This window comes from Artibeus jamaicensis, unplaced genomic scaffold, assembly GCF_021234435.1.
Source record: "Artibeus jamaicensis isolate MK-2021 breed Jamaican fruit bat unplaced genomic scaffold, CSHL_Jam_final contig_3152, whole genome shotgun sequence".
Taxonomy (NCBI): Eukaryota; Metazoa; Chordata; class Mammalia; order Chiroptera; family Phyllostomidae; genus Artibeus; species Artibeus jamaicensis.
The window spans coordinates 2,243,680-2,258,371 of NW_026521729.1; the positions used below are offsets into that span (position 1 = coordinate 2,243,680).

The 14,692-nt window shown below is 58.5% G+C and overlaps 2 protein-coding genes across 3 annotated transcripts in view; one reads left to right on the forward strand and one right to left on the reverse strand.

The window, feature by feature from the left end:
• The window catches only part of AMFR (autocrine motility factor receptor), a 29,463-nt gene extending 22,901 nt beyond the window's left edge, over positions 1–6,562 (forward strand). The window contains exons 11-14 of the mRNA XM_037141529.2: positions 159–293; positions 1,836–1,919; positions 4,408–4,604; positions 4,863–6,562. Of these exons, the coding sequence (XP_036997424.2) occupies positions 159–293; positions 1,836–1,919; positions 4,408–4,604; positions 4,863–5,010 (564 nt within the window). The 3' untranslated portion in view covers positions 5,011–6,562. The remainder of the gene's footprint in view (positions 1–158; positions 294–1,835; positions 1,920–4,407; positions 4,605–4,862) is intronic.
• A 2,339-nt stretch (positions 6,563–8,901) lies between these two features.
• Positions 8,902–14,692, reverse strand: part of GNAO1 (G protein subunit alpha o1) — a 128,326-nt gene continuing 122,535 nt past the window's right edge. For both annotated transcript variants that reach the window (XM_037141530.2, XM_053663257.1), the window contains 3 exons: positions 14,125–14,278; positions 10,914–11,129; positions 8,902–10,111 (listed from right to left, as the gene is read on the reverse strand). In XM_037141530.2, the coding sequence (XP_036997425.1) occupies positions 10,942–11,129; positions 14,125–14,278 (342 nt within the window). In that variant the 3' untranslated portion in view covers positions 8,902–10,111; positions 10,914–10,941. The remainder of the gene's footprint in view (positions 10,112–10,913; positions 11,130–14,124; positions 14,279–14,692) is intronic.

The following is a 14,692-nucleotide window of genomic DNA, read 5'->3' on the forward strand; positions in this document are numbered from 1 at the left end:
CTGGCCGGCTGGCTGGTGATCTGCAGAGCGGAAGTGCCCTTCACCTTGGTTTCCAGGGCGGCACGCCGGGTTCAGTGCCCGCCTGCCCGCACCGTGGCCTCAGGGCACACCTGCCAAGGGTGGACGTGACCGTGGTCTCCATGTCTGTGTCCCTGCAGGCGCACCAGATTCAGGAGATGTTCCCCCAGGTCCCCTACCCGCTCGTGCTGCAGGACCTCCAGCTGACCCGCTCCGTGGAAGTGACAACGGACAACATCTTGGAAGGGCGGATTCAGGTCCCTTTCCCCACGCAGGTAAACAGGTTCCAAGCGTGACGAATGGCGTCTGTCTTCACAAAGATTTAATTCTCTAGACGTTCTGAGTTGCTTTAACAACTAGGTGTGGTTTATGGCTTGAGGAAGCATTTCTGTAATTCTCCTGACTTTCCAAATGGTGACTGAGAAGAGACCCAGCGAAGAGGAGAGTAAATGAGTCTGGGTTGTTTTCTTTGTGCGGAGAGACCCCACAGGCCAGCCCACCCTGTCAGACGCTGGTCCCCTGGGAGAAGGGTCGGCAACCTCTCTCCGTAAAGGGCGGACAGAGATGTGTTAGGCTTTGTGAGCCATACGGTCTCTCTGTGACTCCCCGCCCTGCCTTCGCGGCACCGAAGCGGCTGGGGAGGGGACGTAAAAAATGAACGAAGCCGTGCTCCAGTGACCCCCGAGCTGCGCAGAGGGGCGGGCGGGGAGCGAGTCTGGCCCTCGGGCCGGCCTTTGCCAACCCCTGCGTCCAGGAGGTCGTGCTGTCTGCCCCTGGCTGGTTTTGCATGTTGGCCTGGTTTTCCATTAGGTGTAACAGCTGTGTAAGGCTTGTGCTCTTGACTTTGTTAAAAAGGTCAGGCTCCTGGCCCATCATCTCTAACCCCTCTGATGGGTACAAGGAGTATTACCATTTCCCAGACGAGCTTTCTGGCTGGATCAGGGAGTCATCTACCAAGAACTGACTTAACTTCAGTGTATAAAAATATGGAAATCTATGAATAAAATTCTAAAACTTGGACTCTTTGAAGAGGGAATGAGCCTGGACTTTGGTGCCAAGTGCTCTGGGGTGTTAGCTGAGACTCACTGGTGACCTTGCAGTTGGCTTTGGGTTTCCTGGCCACAGACCGCGAGCCGAGGATTCACAGGCCACATCAGGGCCAGGAGACTCAGGCAGCTGGTGGGGCTGTGAGTCGAAGAAGAGAAGGCGGCTGGTGGGGGGCTTGCAGCCCAGCAGGTCCCGGACCGAGGTAACTGGAGCTGGTCCCTGGGGGGCCCTGGGGTCCGGTTCCAAACACAGTGCTTCTGTCTGTTGTCATCGGTTGAGGGCTGCTTCCAGGGGCAGCGTTGCCTCGTGCAGACAGAGGGGGTTCTCGGCTCGGAAAGGCGAACAGGCCAGTGCTGCGGTGCCAGGAGCCGAAGGGGTGTGGGCGGGGCCTTGGACCAGCCGGGAGCTCATGCCCCTGAAACCCAGAACAGCAGCCCCGTTTTGTAGGATGTTAAGGGGATGAGCGAGAGCTCAGAAGAAGTTTCCCACAGAGTGTGCCGTCGGTGGGAGCTGCTGTCCCTGTGTGATTGCCGGGCTGTGACTGGCACTGGCAGGGAGAGGGACCGTGGAGCCTGCAGGTGACTCTGAGACTCGGGCCTCGGGCCCCCGGGTCCCACCTGTCCTCTTAGCAGCACTTCCACGACTGTGGCGCCGCGGGCCTGGTGCAGGCGTGGCCGGGGGACCGTCACTCCCCTGCCCTCAGCGTTTCCCAGGTGCCCATCCTCGGGCTCCGCATGGCTGTGCACTGACTGTCATGCCGTCTCTTTCAGCGGCCAGATGGCATTAGACCTGCACTGAACAGCCCTGTGGAACGGCCCAATGGGGAGCCGGAGGAGGGAGCAGCTTCCGCCCAGGTAGGGCCTGCGCACCAGGGACAGCACTTGCTCGGGGTTTGGGAGCAGCCGGCGGTGCCCGGTGATGGCCCGGGTCACACACCCTTTCCCTCCAGGAGGCGCAGGGCAAGGGGGTGAAAGAGGGCTGTTTGCTTTGACCGGCTCAGTACTTAAGGCCAGCGCAGCACGAGGTGCTGGGGTGTGGTTTGCATGGCCCCCAGGGGCCCGTGGCCCCTCCCTGGAGACCGAGAGTCACAGGACCTGGACGAGGATGGGCCGCCCTCCCGCCCCAGGCCAGCCCTGCCACTCTGAGCTGGAGTGGCAGTGCCACTGGAAGGTTGGAGGGAGGCTGGGCCCGAGGCTCAGGGTGACGGGACTCACCCAGACCCAGGTGTGGGGGCTGACCGGACTCAGCCTCCCGGAGCTGGAGCCCTCGAATTGTTCACCTGCACACCTTGCCGGCCCCCCTGGCATCTCCAGGCCTGTGAACTGCACCAAAACGAGACACCCTGTGTGGGCGCGGGTGGGACGAGTGTGGTTGTCTTGGGAACCCGATCTGCCTACATGTGCACGCTGGGTGACTCGGGGTGCCTGGGTGGCTTCCCGTAACCAGAAGCGGCTCTTGCCGCTGGTTGCGGGCGGAGGCGCCCCTCCCCCGCTCGCCCCGCTCGTAGCCCCACACCCCGCGGGTCCGGTGCACGGCTCTTCTCTCTAACTCTCCCTGGCCTGACCCAAGCCTCCACTTTCCCCGTCTTCCTTGAGAGACTGGAAGAAAACCGCCCCGACCTACCCTGTGGTTGTGGACGTGCAGGGCGGCCTGAAGGAGGCCGCTCTCCCCTCGTGCATGTTTCCTGCAAAGAGGAAGCAGCGAGCACTCCTGAGACTTTGCAGGCCCGTTGCTGGGTTAGGTGTTTCGTGTCCAAACCCACGGTGGATCTCGCAGCCTTTCTAGGTGGTGCCGGGCCTCCCGCCGGTGTGGTCCGCGGCGGTGGTGGGCCGCCTCCGCCCGGTTTGACGCCGGGTGGCTTCGGGCCTCTGGGGGCGCGGGCTGTGGGCCCTGCCTTGATTCTCCACTCTGCAGTTTCCCATGAAGACTCCTGAATTTTTCCGATTTCTCTTCTAACAGTGGAAGGGAAAGCACATATTTGACAGGGAAGCTCATTATATCACATTTTTGGTCCTTCTCAGGAAATAAAAAGCCCCTGGGTGACAATCAGTTAGTAAAAGTGCCCACTGGGCCCAGTCACCGCGTCTGATCTGCCCATCACTTAACTACCCCCCACCCCAGCCTGCTCAGGCCTGCGTCCGCCCGGCGTGGGCACCGCAGGTGCTGGGGGAGGGCGTCTGCTTCCTTCTCCTGGTGCCGCCTCCGTTCGCCACCCACCCTTCTTGCCTCCTGCGGAGCCAGGCTCAGGAAGAGGGAGGGTGGGCGCGGGCGGTGAGACCCCAGCACGTGTGTGTGTGTGTGTGTGTCCCTGGGTCCATATCGTCATCTTCCAGGTCTCAGTCCCAGAGGCCGTGACTTCCTTTGACAGTTAAGCTGGCTATTTATGGCCACCCTACCTTCATGGGGGTCACATGCCCCCCAAGTGCTCCCCTTGGGCAAGATCCACGCTGCTCCCAAGTACACAGGGCAGCACCTCAGTCCGTGGGAGTCAAACTTGCTGTCATCAGAGCCTTTTTGTTACTTTGCTACAAGCCGGTCTTTTTCTCCTAGATTTCTCAGGTGTGTTAGTCACCACTGGTCCCCGAGTCCCCCGAATCTGAGGGAGTAGGAGTCAGGCAACACTGTTCTTTTGAAGTCCCCTCACTTGCTTGGCTGGAGGCAGGGAGAGGTGGGGGGTGGGTGTCAGAGAAGCTCTGCACACAGGACTACAGGCCTGTGTCTGAGCCTTTTCCACCTCAGCTCTGTCGTCGCCTGGAGGTGGCGGCTGTGCTGACCCCGGCAGCCGGGTTTGGGGTCTGGTGCATGAGCCAGGAAGGTCGGCACACGCCTGGGCAGGTGGGGGCCCTGGCCATCGTCCTGGCATCGGAGCCTCAGCCCATACCGAGAGACTCCCACTATAATGTCACACGAGGAGCCCTGTGCTCTTACATCCGTCTTAGAAAGGTCCTGAAAATTCAGCCTTTTTGGCTGCTTGACTGTTTTCAGAGTCAGAGGAGGGTGTGAAATTTGGGCAGTGAACCATTATTAGAATCAGAGAGAAAACTCCCAGAATGCAGACGAGCAGATGACTTTCCTATTTTCCAAGATCTCTTGTGTGACCCACCGTTTTCCTGTTCCACGACGCTGTGCCTCATGTTCTGGGCCTGGTGGTGCATGGGCCTGCCCCGTGGCCCGCCCCACGGCGGCCCGCCCCACGGCAGCCCACCCCTGCCACACCATGTGCATGAGGGCCCCCTTTTGGGTCCAGGAGAACAAACACTCTTCGGGGTCCTCTGGCCAGGCAGGGAGCTCGCCCGGGAGGGCGGCCTGTCCTCACCGGCCCCTCGCTTCCCCTGTGTGCAGACGGAGCGCGTGCCGCTGGACCTCAGTCCCCAGCTGGAGGAGGCGCTGGACTTCAGCGAGGTAGAGGCGGAGGCCGAGGCGGAGCCCAGCGAGGGGGAGGACTTTGAGGCTCGGGGCAGCCGCTTCTCCAAGTCTGCGGATGAGAGGCAGCGCATGCTGGTGCAGCGGAAGGACGACCTTCTGCAGCAGGCTCGCAAGTAAGCCGGCCCCTGAGCACGGGCACTCGGTGCTGGGTGTGTACGTGGGAGGGGACGGCCAGGGGCAGGGAGAGTGGACCTGAGGCCTGCCGAGCCTCCTCCCCCATGCAGAGAACGTCCGCTGCTCTGCTCAGGGACAGATGACAGCTTCACGAGGCGCCTGGAAGAGGAGGAGGTGGAAAGGGAGCGTGAGCTGTGTGGTGTGTGTGCCCTGCGTGCTCCTCGCCTCTCCTGCCAGGCCTTTGCTTTTTGTTCAAGGCGCTTCTTGAACCGAAGTTCTGAAGATGACTCAGCCTCAGAGAGCGGCCCGGCTTCCGAAAACACGACCTCTGACCCCGTGACCCTGCGTCGAAGGATGCTGGCTGCGGCTGCCGAACGGAGACTCCAGAAGCAGCAGACCTCCTAGCGCTTCCTGGCCCCCCTGGGCCACCGCCTCCCAGCAGCGCCGCCTCCCCCCCCAGGAGGCCTGGCCTGGTCCACCTGCTACTTGGAGGCGTGGGCCCGACTGCATCGCCGCTGTATAAAGCATGTGGTCGTCATAGTGTTTGGACAGCTGACAAGTTTAATCCTTTTTTGTAATACTTTCTATGTGACATTTCTTTTTCCTTTGGAAACCCCGCACATTTTAACTCCAGGCATGACGTCTTCTGGCATTGACCGGCCTCTCCGGGGTGGGGGAGATCAGGAGGGAGCGGGCAGCTTCGATGACTGCTTCGTGCACGAGTCACAGCGCACGCCGGCGCCTTAGCCCCACAGCTGGCAGGAAGTGGGGGTGGGGCCAGGACCCCATGCCTCACCGCTGGAGGGGCTGCCGCCGCAGGCTGTCCTTGGTTGGGAGGCATCCACAGCGTTCAGAGCCGGAGCCCGGGCCCCCGGCCGGCAGGGCACCTAGGACGGACCGAGCTGGGTTTGATGCCCGGAGCAGCCCCGGGCTGCAGAGTGTGGACAGGTGGCCCCTGGGTACCAGTACATCCAGGACTTCCCTTCTGACCCCCAGTTGAGACTGGCTGTATTGCCATTTACGCTGGTGCTCCCGCGTCTTACGAGTCCACCCCGCGTGTCTGTCTTCTGTCTGCCCTTCCCGGCCCCCGGACTCGGGGGCCCAGCACGGAACGGGTGGAGCAGCCAACTCTGTTGTGTGGTTTGCATCCTTGGTCAGTGCACCGGGCGATGCCTGAGGCTGCGGGTTTGGTCCTGGGAGAAAATGTGGGCGTTACAAGATGGGCAAGGGCATCCTGGAGGGCCTTATTGAAGAAATAAAAGATATCTTTTGTATCTTTCTCCTCCGGAGCCCTTCATTTCGTAACCTTGTTCTTGTTGGTTTGATTGAACTTGGAAAGGTGAGATGTCGGGTCCAGCTGCCTCGGAGGGACCCAGGTCCTGGCCCTTTTCAAATCCTTTACCATTGAACTTCGAGGTTTGAAACATGCAGTGATAGGTTACAGCATTCAGTTTCATGTCCTGTTGGACTAAGTTTTTTGTTTTTGTTTTTTAAATGTTTGAAAGCATAGTTTTTTTGGTAGTCCTTTAGGGGAGAATCCAGTATTATCTAAAATTATTGGCAAAGTGAAATGTATTTTAAACTGGAAGTTTTTAGAATGTTGAAAAGTGATTGAGATGAGAGTGATGAAGTCAATGTTTAGGCCAAGATAATTTATTTCGATAAATCTTTCAAAAGCCTTACCTTTGAAACGCTGTTAGTAAATTTCTGTGATTTTTTTTAAAAGTGTTTTGTTTTGCTGAGAGCATAGCTGTTTGTTTCTATTGTAAAACAAGAACAACAATAAAAAGCAAACTCGGTTGTTACTGCGTTGTGTGTGGCCGGAAGCCGAGGCATCGTTTCCGGAGTCACCAGAATGCTCTGTTTTGGTTTTCTGTGTTCACTCTTTCGGCCGACGTTTTCTTCCATCCGAACGTTTTGCAGGTCGTACACATTAAAGATGACAGTGAATGTTTCAGACGTGTGAAAAGAGGAAATTATTTGAAGTCAATCTTAGAAGGTCTGGAAATGCTGGCAGGCCTTGATATGAGTGGTCCAAGCGGGGATGTGTCTCAGAGCTTCAGATAATGGAAAAGAAAAGTCCAAAATGCGCCCGGATGATGAAGACCTCCGGGCGCTCCTGACTCTGGGCTTCTGTCGTTCATCGAGGGTGGCTGGGCTAGGTGCTCAGGGCAGCGGCAGGAGCGCTTGTCAGACCGCCATCCCGCTGGGTCCCTATCTCAGGACCTGTCGCTGTCCTGGGTGTCTCCAAGGTCGGGGAGCCTGTTCTGCTCAGCGCCGCAGCCCGGGGCAGAGTCAGAAGTGGCAGGACACTGTGGTCCGTGGGGGCTGAGTTGCCCTGGCCCTTGCCCTCTCTGGGCTTCTAGAAGTAGTTTATGTTACTCCCTCAATTTCCTCACGGGCCCTATTTTGTTGAGATCTTGGATTCTCAGATCCTGCCCCCCATCCCCCCAGCCCCTGGCACAATCTGAGGTTTTTAACGTGGGCATTTTCCGTTGGTGCAAACCCTAGTGTCCCAGGTGACCACTTGGACCTGATTTCCCACTTGAGCTGTGCAGACAACATGCTGTTTTGTCTTCAGCCAACAGAGTGGCCCTCTGGGGGTGGGGCTGGGGGAGGGACCCACCCTCCCTCATGACAGGGAGGGAAACTGAGTGACCTGTTGAAATGGCTGCACAGGCCAGAGGAGCCACGGCCTTGCCCACTGCCGCCTGCTCTGACGGCCCTCGCCCAGAAACCTCATCCGGGCTCCTCACCCTGAAGCGGTTCCAGATCCCGCGGCACACAGGTCTCTCGTGGGGCTTTCAGAGATGGCGATGCCCGGCCCCCATTCTCCCCTCTCTGATGAATCGGTCTCCCTGTGTCCTTCCCCCAAACAAGGCTCCCTGACTTCCATTTTAAGGAGGATAAGGCAAGAGCGAAAGTCCCGTTTGTTTTATCTACGAAGCTCGTCTGGAACTTGGGGAAGAACCCTGCTGGAACATGGCTCATTTGCAGCAAATTTCAGCTACACGATGAGCCGGCGCCCACTGTGTCCTTCAGCTTCGCATCTGCGCTGTGCTTTGTGTGTCTTCCCCGGGTGGGGGGTCAGGCTGTGGCTGGGAGCGTGCCCTTCCGGTCTGCGGAGGTGGCTGTGGGCCTCTGCTTCCACCAGTGTGGCCCGACCGGCCAGCAGGCTGGTCCCGGCCAAGGGGGTCCAAGGCCGCCCCGATCAGTCGGTTCATTCCCAGAACCAACCATCTTCTTGTGATTCCCCGGTACCCGAGATTCGGAACCCACTGCAACCGCCAGGGCCGGGAACTCCCATTTGTTGGGGTGCAGAGAGGATGCCAATGACCTGACCCCCCGAGGCCCTCCTGCCCCTGGATGGTACCATGTCACACTTGCCTGCTTTGCTAATGAGCGACCCATGGACACAATGCTAGGACTTTGGTGAGCTGTGTTCCCCCAGGTCCCTGTCTCAACCGACTTGCTAGTTATTACAGCAAAGCCCTGGCAACCTAGGAGAGGCAGTGAGGCCAGCAGCCTGGCAGGGACGAGAATCGGACTCCAAACGCCAGGCTGTGCCGATCTCAGTTGCCTTTTGGGTGTTCGGCCAGCAGGGGGCACAGCAGAGGGCCCAGGCAATTGGGCCTTATTCTTGGGACCACCCTCCTCCCACGGTGGTGGAGCAGAAGAAATCCTGCATCAGCAGATCTGGGAGGACCTGCCCTCACCTGGCCGCCATTTGTTCACTTTCCAGTGCTCAGTTCCACGCTACCCTCTGAAAGAAACAAAACCAGCAAAGAGCGAGGAAGGGCTGGGAGCTGCGAGCCTGGGGCAAGGGACATCTGCCAGCAAGACGTCCCCTCCTCTGCCCTCCTTGCACTCAGCTGGCTCCCTTTGATGGCAGCAGGGAGGGGGAATGGGGGACATGGGGAAAGTCCTGCGGGTGGGGGGGATCGTTTCTTTTTAGCGATTTTTAAAAATTGATTTCAGAGAGAGGAAGAGCGTGTAGGTGGGAGGGGGGAGAGAGATCGATCGATGGAGACAGATCAGGTCGTTTTCCATTCCTGCATTCATTAGTTGCTTCTTGTAGGTGCCCTGACCAGGGATCGTTGAACCTGCAACCTCTGCGTCTCCAGAGCGATGCTCCAACCCACTGGGCACCCTGTAGGGCCTGGAGGGATTCTTTCTCTGCCACCTACAGCCTGGCCCCCTGGCCCCCGGGCCCCCCAGCCCCCCAGTGTCCGTGGCCCAGTCAAATCCCTCCTGCCTTTTCCTGTCAGAACAAAGCCCGAGGGTGAGACGCGGGAATACAGACAAACATTCTCTTTATTGAGCTACACGTGAGTTTTCCATTAGTCGGAGAAGTGGATGGCAGTGTGTAAGACATCACAGAGACCTCACCGATCGGGAATAGAAAGGCTTAGAAAGACCCGTGGGCTTTTTTTTTCTTTTTTCCTTTTTTTTTCCAAGTTTTTTTTTTTTTCTGTATTTTTAATTTTTTGTGTGTGTTGTCTTTTTGCCTCCTCTTTATCTGAAATGGCTGTAACTGGTCTTCGGCAAATGTCAAGTCTTAAAAGTGAACCCATGAAGGGGTTTGGGGTTGGAGTACGAGTCAAAGTAGAAATGACACAGGACTGATCATGAAAACTGGCTTTCATGTAAACACTACATTCCATCTCTTTTTTTGTAATTTTTGTTTTTTTCTTTTCCATCTCGTGGCATTTAAAAAAATGTGTGGGGTTTTTTTTTGTTTGTTTTTTATCTGCAGCACAATCATCCCCACGTGAGAAAGAGCGGACAGAGGCCACTGGAACGGAGGAGGGGGAGGGGGCGCGCGCACGGGGGCGGGGCATCCGTGTGAGAGGCGGAGAGGCGGGAACGTGGAGGGAGAAAGACCGCAGCCCCGACCCCCAGAGACTGTGAAAGCTGACCTTGGTGTGTGGTGCCCAGGGCTCATTAGGACGGAAATAAAAACCAACTGAAAATCATACGGAGGGTTTCTGCGGAAAGGAGGCTGGCGGGGAAACTTTTCTAGAAGGCTCTGTTTATACGGGTGATCCGGATTCTTTTTGGCAGCTACAGGCCACGAGAGATCTGTGCTTTTTCTATACAAACTGGGGGTGAGTGTGTGGCTGGGCGGGGGTGTGAGTGACGTGGGGAGCAGGCCCCGCCCCCTCCACCTCTCGGTGAGGTTGGGGGGGTGGAGATGCAAGTGTATGTTTCTTGAATCCCCACCACCTCCCCCAAAAGAAAAAAAGAAAGAAATATGGATGTCATGGGGAGTCTTCCATGTTCCTTTTAAGCTACAAAGCAGACATTTTTTTCCTTTCAAATTTCAAATGTAAAGACTCAACTAAAACCAGATTCTACAGCATTCTACAGAAATACACAGCCGTAAGTCACTCTGGGGTCGTAGGTTAGACAGGGGCTGGGCACAGAAAGGCTGTGTGTCTTACAAAGGCCAAAAGGTCATGCTACCAGGAGATCAAGGTCAACAGCAGAGAGTCCGTGAAGCAGTCTGTAGAGAGAGAGATAAGGGGTCCAGTCTGACCACTTTCTTTGATTTGAGAAACCAACCAACCAACCAACAAACCCTGTCATGTGTCTCCTCATAGTGGGGTGGGGCGGGGCGGGGCGGGCAGCATCGAGGGGCCACCAGAAGCCCGAGGAAGCCCAGGCCCCTGGAGGCCTGTCCGTGGGGCCCTGACCCGTCCAGCCCTCCCCTCGGCCCCATCTCTCCCCTTCTTCCTATGTGCCCTGCGGGTCCCCTCCCCTCGGCTGCTTTCAGAAAGCACAGGGCGTCTCCCTTGTGCAGGGTCCTTGGTGGTCCTGTTTTTGCTGGGGGTTAGGACAAGGAGGTGACCAGGGTATTGGCCATTTTGTGGAGGGTTTTGGGATTCACACGAGAGCAGGACAGGCCGAGGGTGCCTAGCCTTAGAGCTAGAAGCAGCGAGATGGGCCAGGCCCCACCCAGCCCCTCTGCCTCTCCTGCTCACAGAAATGGGTCTCAGAGAGACCTCTCACAAGGATGGCCCCCCGAGCCAGCACGCCCGCCGCCACGTGTGTGTGAATGTGAGTGTGTGCACGCTCACGGGCTGACCCAGGAACACCTTCACCTACAGGATGGTGGTCAGTTCTGTCCGAAGCTCTTTCTAGTACAAACTAAAAAGAATTTTTAATAGATATTTTTATATATATAATGTTTTGTTACGCCTCTTTGAAGTTTATTTACCAACTTGCATGTGTGTGTGTGTGTGTGTGTGTGTGTGTGTGTGTGTGTGTGTGTGTACAAGCTGTTCTGTGAGTGCTGGAGTCATTACCAAACAGGTTGCTATACAGGACAAGAGGTCAGTACAAGCCGCAGCCCCGGAGGTTGTTGGCAATGATGATGTCGGTGACGGCGTCGAACACCACCTGGATGTTATTCGTGTCTGTGGCACAAGTCATGTGACAATAAATTTCTTTGTTGGGCGAGCGGTTTTTGCTTTCAAATTGTGCTTGGATGTAGGCGGCTGCGTCTTCATAGGTGTTGGGGCCTGTAACGACAAGGACAGGGGGGAGGCCCTGTGAGAGCCGGGGAGACGGCTTGGGGGCCCCAAGACGACCGGTGGGCCGTGGCGTTTTCCAGGGAGCAGAGGAGACTGGCAGGGATGGAGCAGGCCGCACTCAGGCCTCCTGCTCCGGGGCGTGGCTGCATTTCACATCGGAACCACCTGCGGCTCGGCGCTGGCCCGGCTTCTGACCTGTTAAGGTCGTCCTGTTTCCACACTGGAGGGACCCAGGAGCCCTGGAGCACGGTGGCCACACAAGGTCCCTTTTGCCTTCTAGGTGAGCACACTGAGGCTCCGCCCCAGTCTGTGCTTCACAACACTCACCCCTAAACCAGTCACACTGCTTCTGGTAAACCAACACGGTAACATCCAAGGAAGAGCTCCTGGTAGGGTGGGACCCAGGATTCCTGGTGACCAGGGCGTGCTGGGTGTCGAGCTGAACCTGTACTGCTTCCTGGGTGGCTTCCTCTAACGAGAAGCCACTTGGCAGGGCTGGGCACGACCCTACGTAGCCCTCATTCTTAGGTAAGTGGCCCAGACTTGGGGGCACTGGTATCCCCTCGGTGGGAGGCTTAAGGTGCTTGCAGCGTGTGCAATACCAACTAAGCCCCACCGTCCCCCCCAATTCCTCATCTGTCCTTGATCCTGACCAGGGCCTTCTGGGGTACCTGTGGGTGATGCACAGACAGTTTTTTAATCAGCTGCACCCCGATCCCTTGTGGCTCTGCCCTTTGGACAACTTCCAAGCTCCATAACATAGGGATCAATGCAGAACTGCCTAACAGCCCATCGAAGGAGATGCCCCGTGGGGCCACTGGGGTCAGGCCAGCTCGGAAACCACACAATCCGGTTTCAAGGGTGTGGGATGATATCCCTGCCCCAACGGCCCTGCCCTGCTCTCGAGTGGCCAGGTGTGAGCCACAGGGGAGGCTGGGCTTGGGCCGCCAAAAGGCCTCTGTAGCCAGATAAGTGAGTGTGAGGGGCTGGGTGAAGGTGGGGGACATCCCTGGGATGGGGGACAGAATGGACACCGGCTCTGGACAGCCCACACGCGGAACCTCCTTCTCAACCCCACTGTGGGCTGGGCACTGAGAGCATTCAGTGGGGAGGCTGAAATGAAGCCACCAACGGAGGTAGTGGCCGCTCACAGGCTAGACACAGTGTCAGAGGGGACCCCATCCAGGAGCTTCCTGTCCTGAGGGTGCCAAAACGGGGCGCCGCGGAGGTGAAGGTGCCCGGGAGTGACTCCAGGAGCACCCCCCCCACCTGTCCCCTGCCCCTTCAGCCCGTGCGGTGTCTTCCACAGGCCTTGGCCGCTGGTGACCTGTCGTCCATTTTGGTGACATTTGAACTCAACTATGACATGGTGTTGGGCCCCTCTGGATGCTCTGGAGAACTCGAATGTTTCCCCAGTTCAGACTGACTTTCTCTGGGGGTAGCCAGTGCCTCTCACTACTCAGCAGTGAGACAGGCTGCTACCTGGGCCCTGCCCCAAATCGGGCTCCTGTGGGTCCGGGTCCCTGGGGACAGGGACGAAGGAGGAGCCTTAGAGTAGGGCCTGCCCAGGCTTCTGGATGCTGAGTCACCCATGGGTCACCACAACTTTCTAAAGACCTGACCTGGGCCTGCAGGGTCCCTGGCTGAGGCTGGGAGAGAGGCCAGCAGTGTGGCTGACTGCAGGCTGGGCCCTCCTGGGCCTGGGGACTGCAGGGGCCTGGCCCATGCCGCCCTGCAGAGGGCGCCTCCCTCACGGCCGGCTCCTGTGTCCTCGGAGTAACAGCAGTGCGCAGAGCTGGCTCCTGCCCTGCTCTCTCCATCCACCCTGGCGGCCGCCCCACACCGCAGGCCTTATCTTTCCTCCTATGGTGTCCAAAGGTGCAGGTGGGCTGGCTCCAGAGGCTGCCCTGGCTCCCTGCCTGCTGGAGACGATGCTCCCGACCACGTCAGACCCGAGCCTGACAGGTTCCACCTGGCTCCCTGCACCTTCGGGTGGGCGGGAGCCTTGCTGATTGACTAGCAGCAAACAGCAGTGAGAAGCTGGGCTGTGCTGAGAACGAGCCACGGGCCCTTCTCCATGTCCACGGGGGAGAAGGGTGGAAGGCCAGCATCCACTCCTTCTGGAACCTGGCTGGGTTTGGGGACCTGTGTGGCCCTGGGAGCTGAGCCCATGCCTCCTCTCTCTTGGGGCCGCCAGCAGGTGGTTCCTGGCTAAGCCAACCTGTGACTCACCCTCTACTGCACGGGGCAAAGAGCCCCCCACAATGCTCCCCAGGCCCCAGAAAGACAAAGGCTGGGCTCTGGCGTCCCAGCAGCACTGTGATGGCCGTCAGCTGCAGCCCAGGGCCGGCCATCCCTCTGCCCAGCTGGAAAGAGCCCCGCTGTGTGAGGGGACTGCCCCGGTGAAGACAGAAGAGAGGTGGAGTGGTTTGATTTGGGGAAAGACCGGGAGTGGAGGAAGAGGAGGGGAACACAGGTGCGGGGGATGTAAGGTTCTGGCGGGGCCCAGGCAGGGCCCCAAGGATAGAGAAAGCAGGTGGGACCACTGACGGGCCACGTGCCCACCCTTTCTAATCAAGCCCAGGTGCTGTGGGGTCCGCGCCAACCTGAGCAGGGCAAGGGGCGGACCCCGGTGAGGCAGGGGGAGGCAGGACACGCCTTCTAGTGGTGACAAGGATGAGAGGGGAGGCTGAGTCCTGTTCTGCCTCCTGATTCCTCCATGTCACTCCCAAGTCACCTGGTCACAAAACGTGGACCAGAGGGTCCATCCCCCCCCCCCGACACCCGGGTCGAACCCTGGTGTTTTCCTCTGCGCCCTGCCAGACTCCCGAGGTGACGGTGTGGTCACCCCATGCCAGCCAGTGCTGGCCTGGCAGCCTGGTCCCTGGGCCGTAGGCAGCAGCTCTGGGTCATGCCTCTGGAGGTGACGCAGGTCCCCGGCAGGGTGGGGTTTTGTCCTGCAAGGGGCCCCCGAGACACACACCTGTATATTCGGGAAAGCAGATGGTCAAAGGTGACTTCTTGATCTTCTCCCCAAAGAGATCTTTCTTGTTGAGGAAGAGAATGATGGAGGTATCGATGAAGAACTTGTTGTTGCAGATGGAGTCGAAGAGCATGAGAGACTCGTGCATGCGGTTCTGCGGCCGCGGGCGGGAGGGGGAGAGAGCGGGGGAGACAGCATGGGGGAGACACGGAGACAGGGAGAGAGAAGAGAGAGTTAGGCTGGAGAGGGAGGAGCGGGGCCGCTCAGCAGCTACGGGCTCCCAGGCCCCTGCGGCTCCTCGGAGGGCTGACAGGTAGAGCTGTCATTTGCCACACGGCACAGGCCTTCAGCCTTCAGCCCCATCTGCACCCCTCACCTCGGGGCCTGCAGCAGAGGTCTGCCCAGCCCCCACCCCCTGGGGGAGGCCGAGGCCCCGCTGGTCTGGGCTCTCCTGCAAAGTCCCCAGCCAAGGGAGGGTCTCCTTGAACGTGTGTGTTGGGAGGTGGGGTTGCTGGAGCTGGGCTTCGGCCCTTCCTGTCCAGACCTTTCCTCTTGAGCTCAGTCTGTG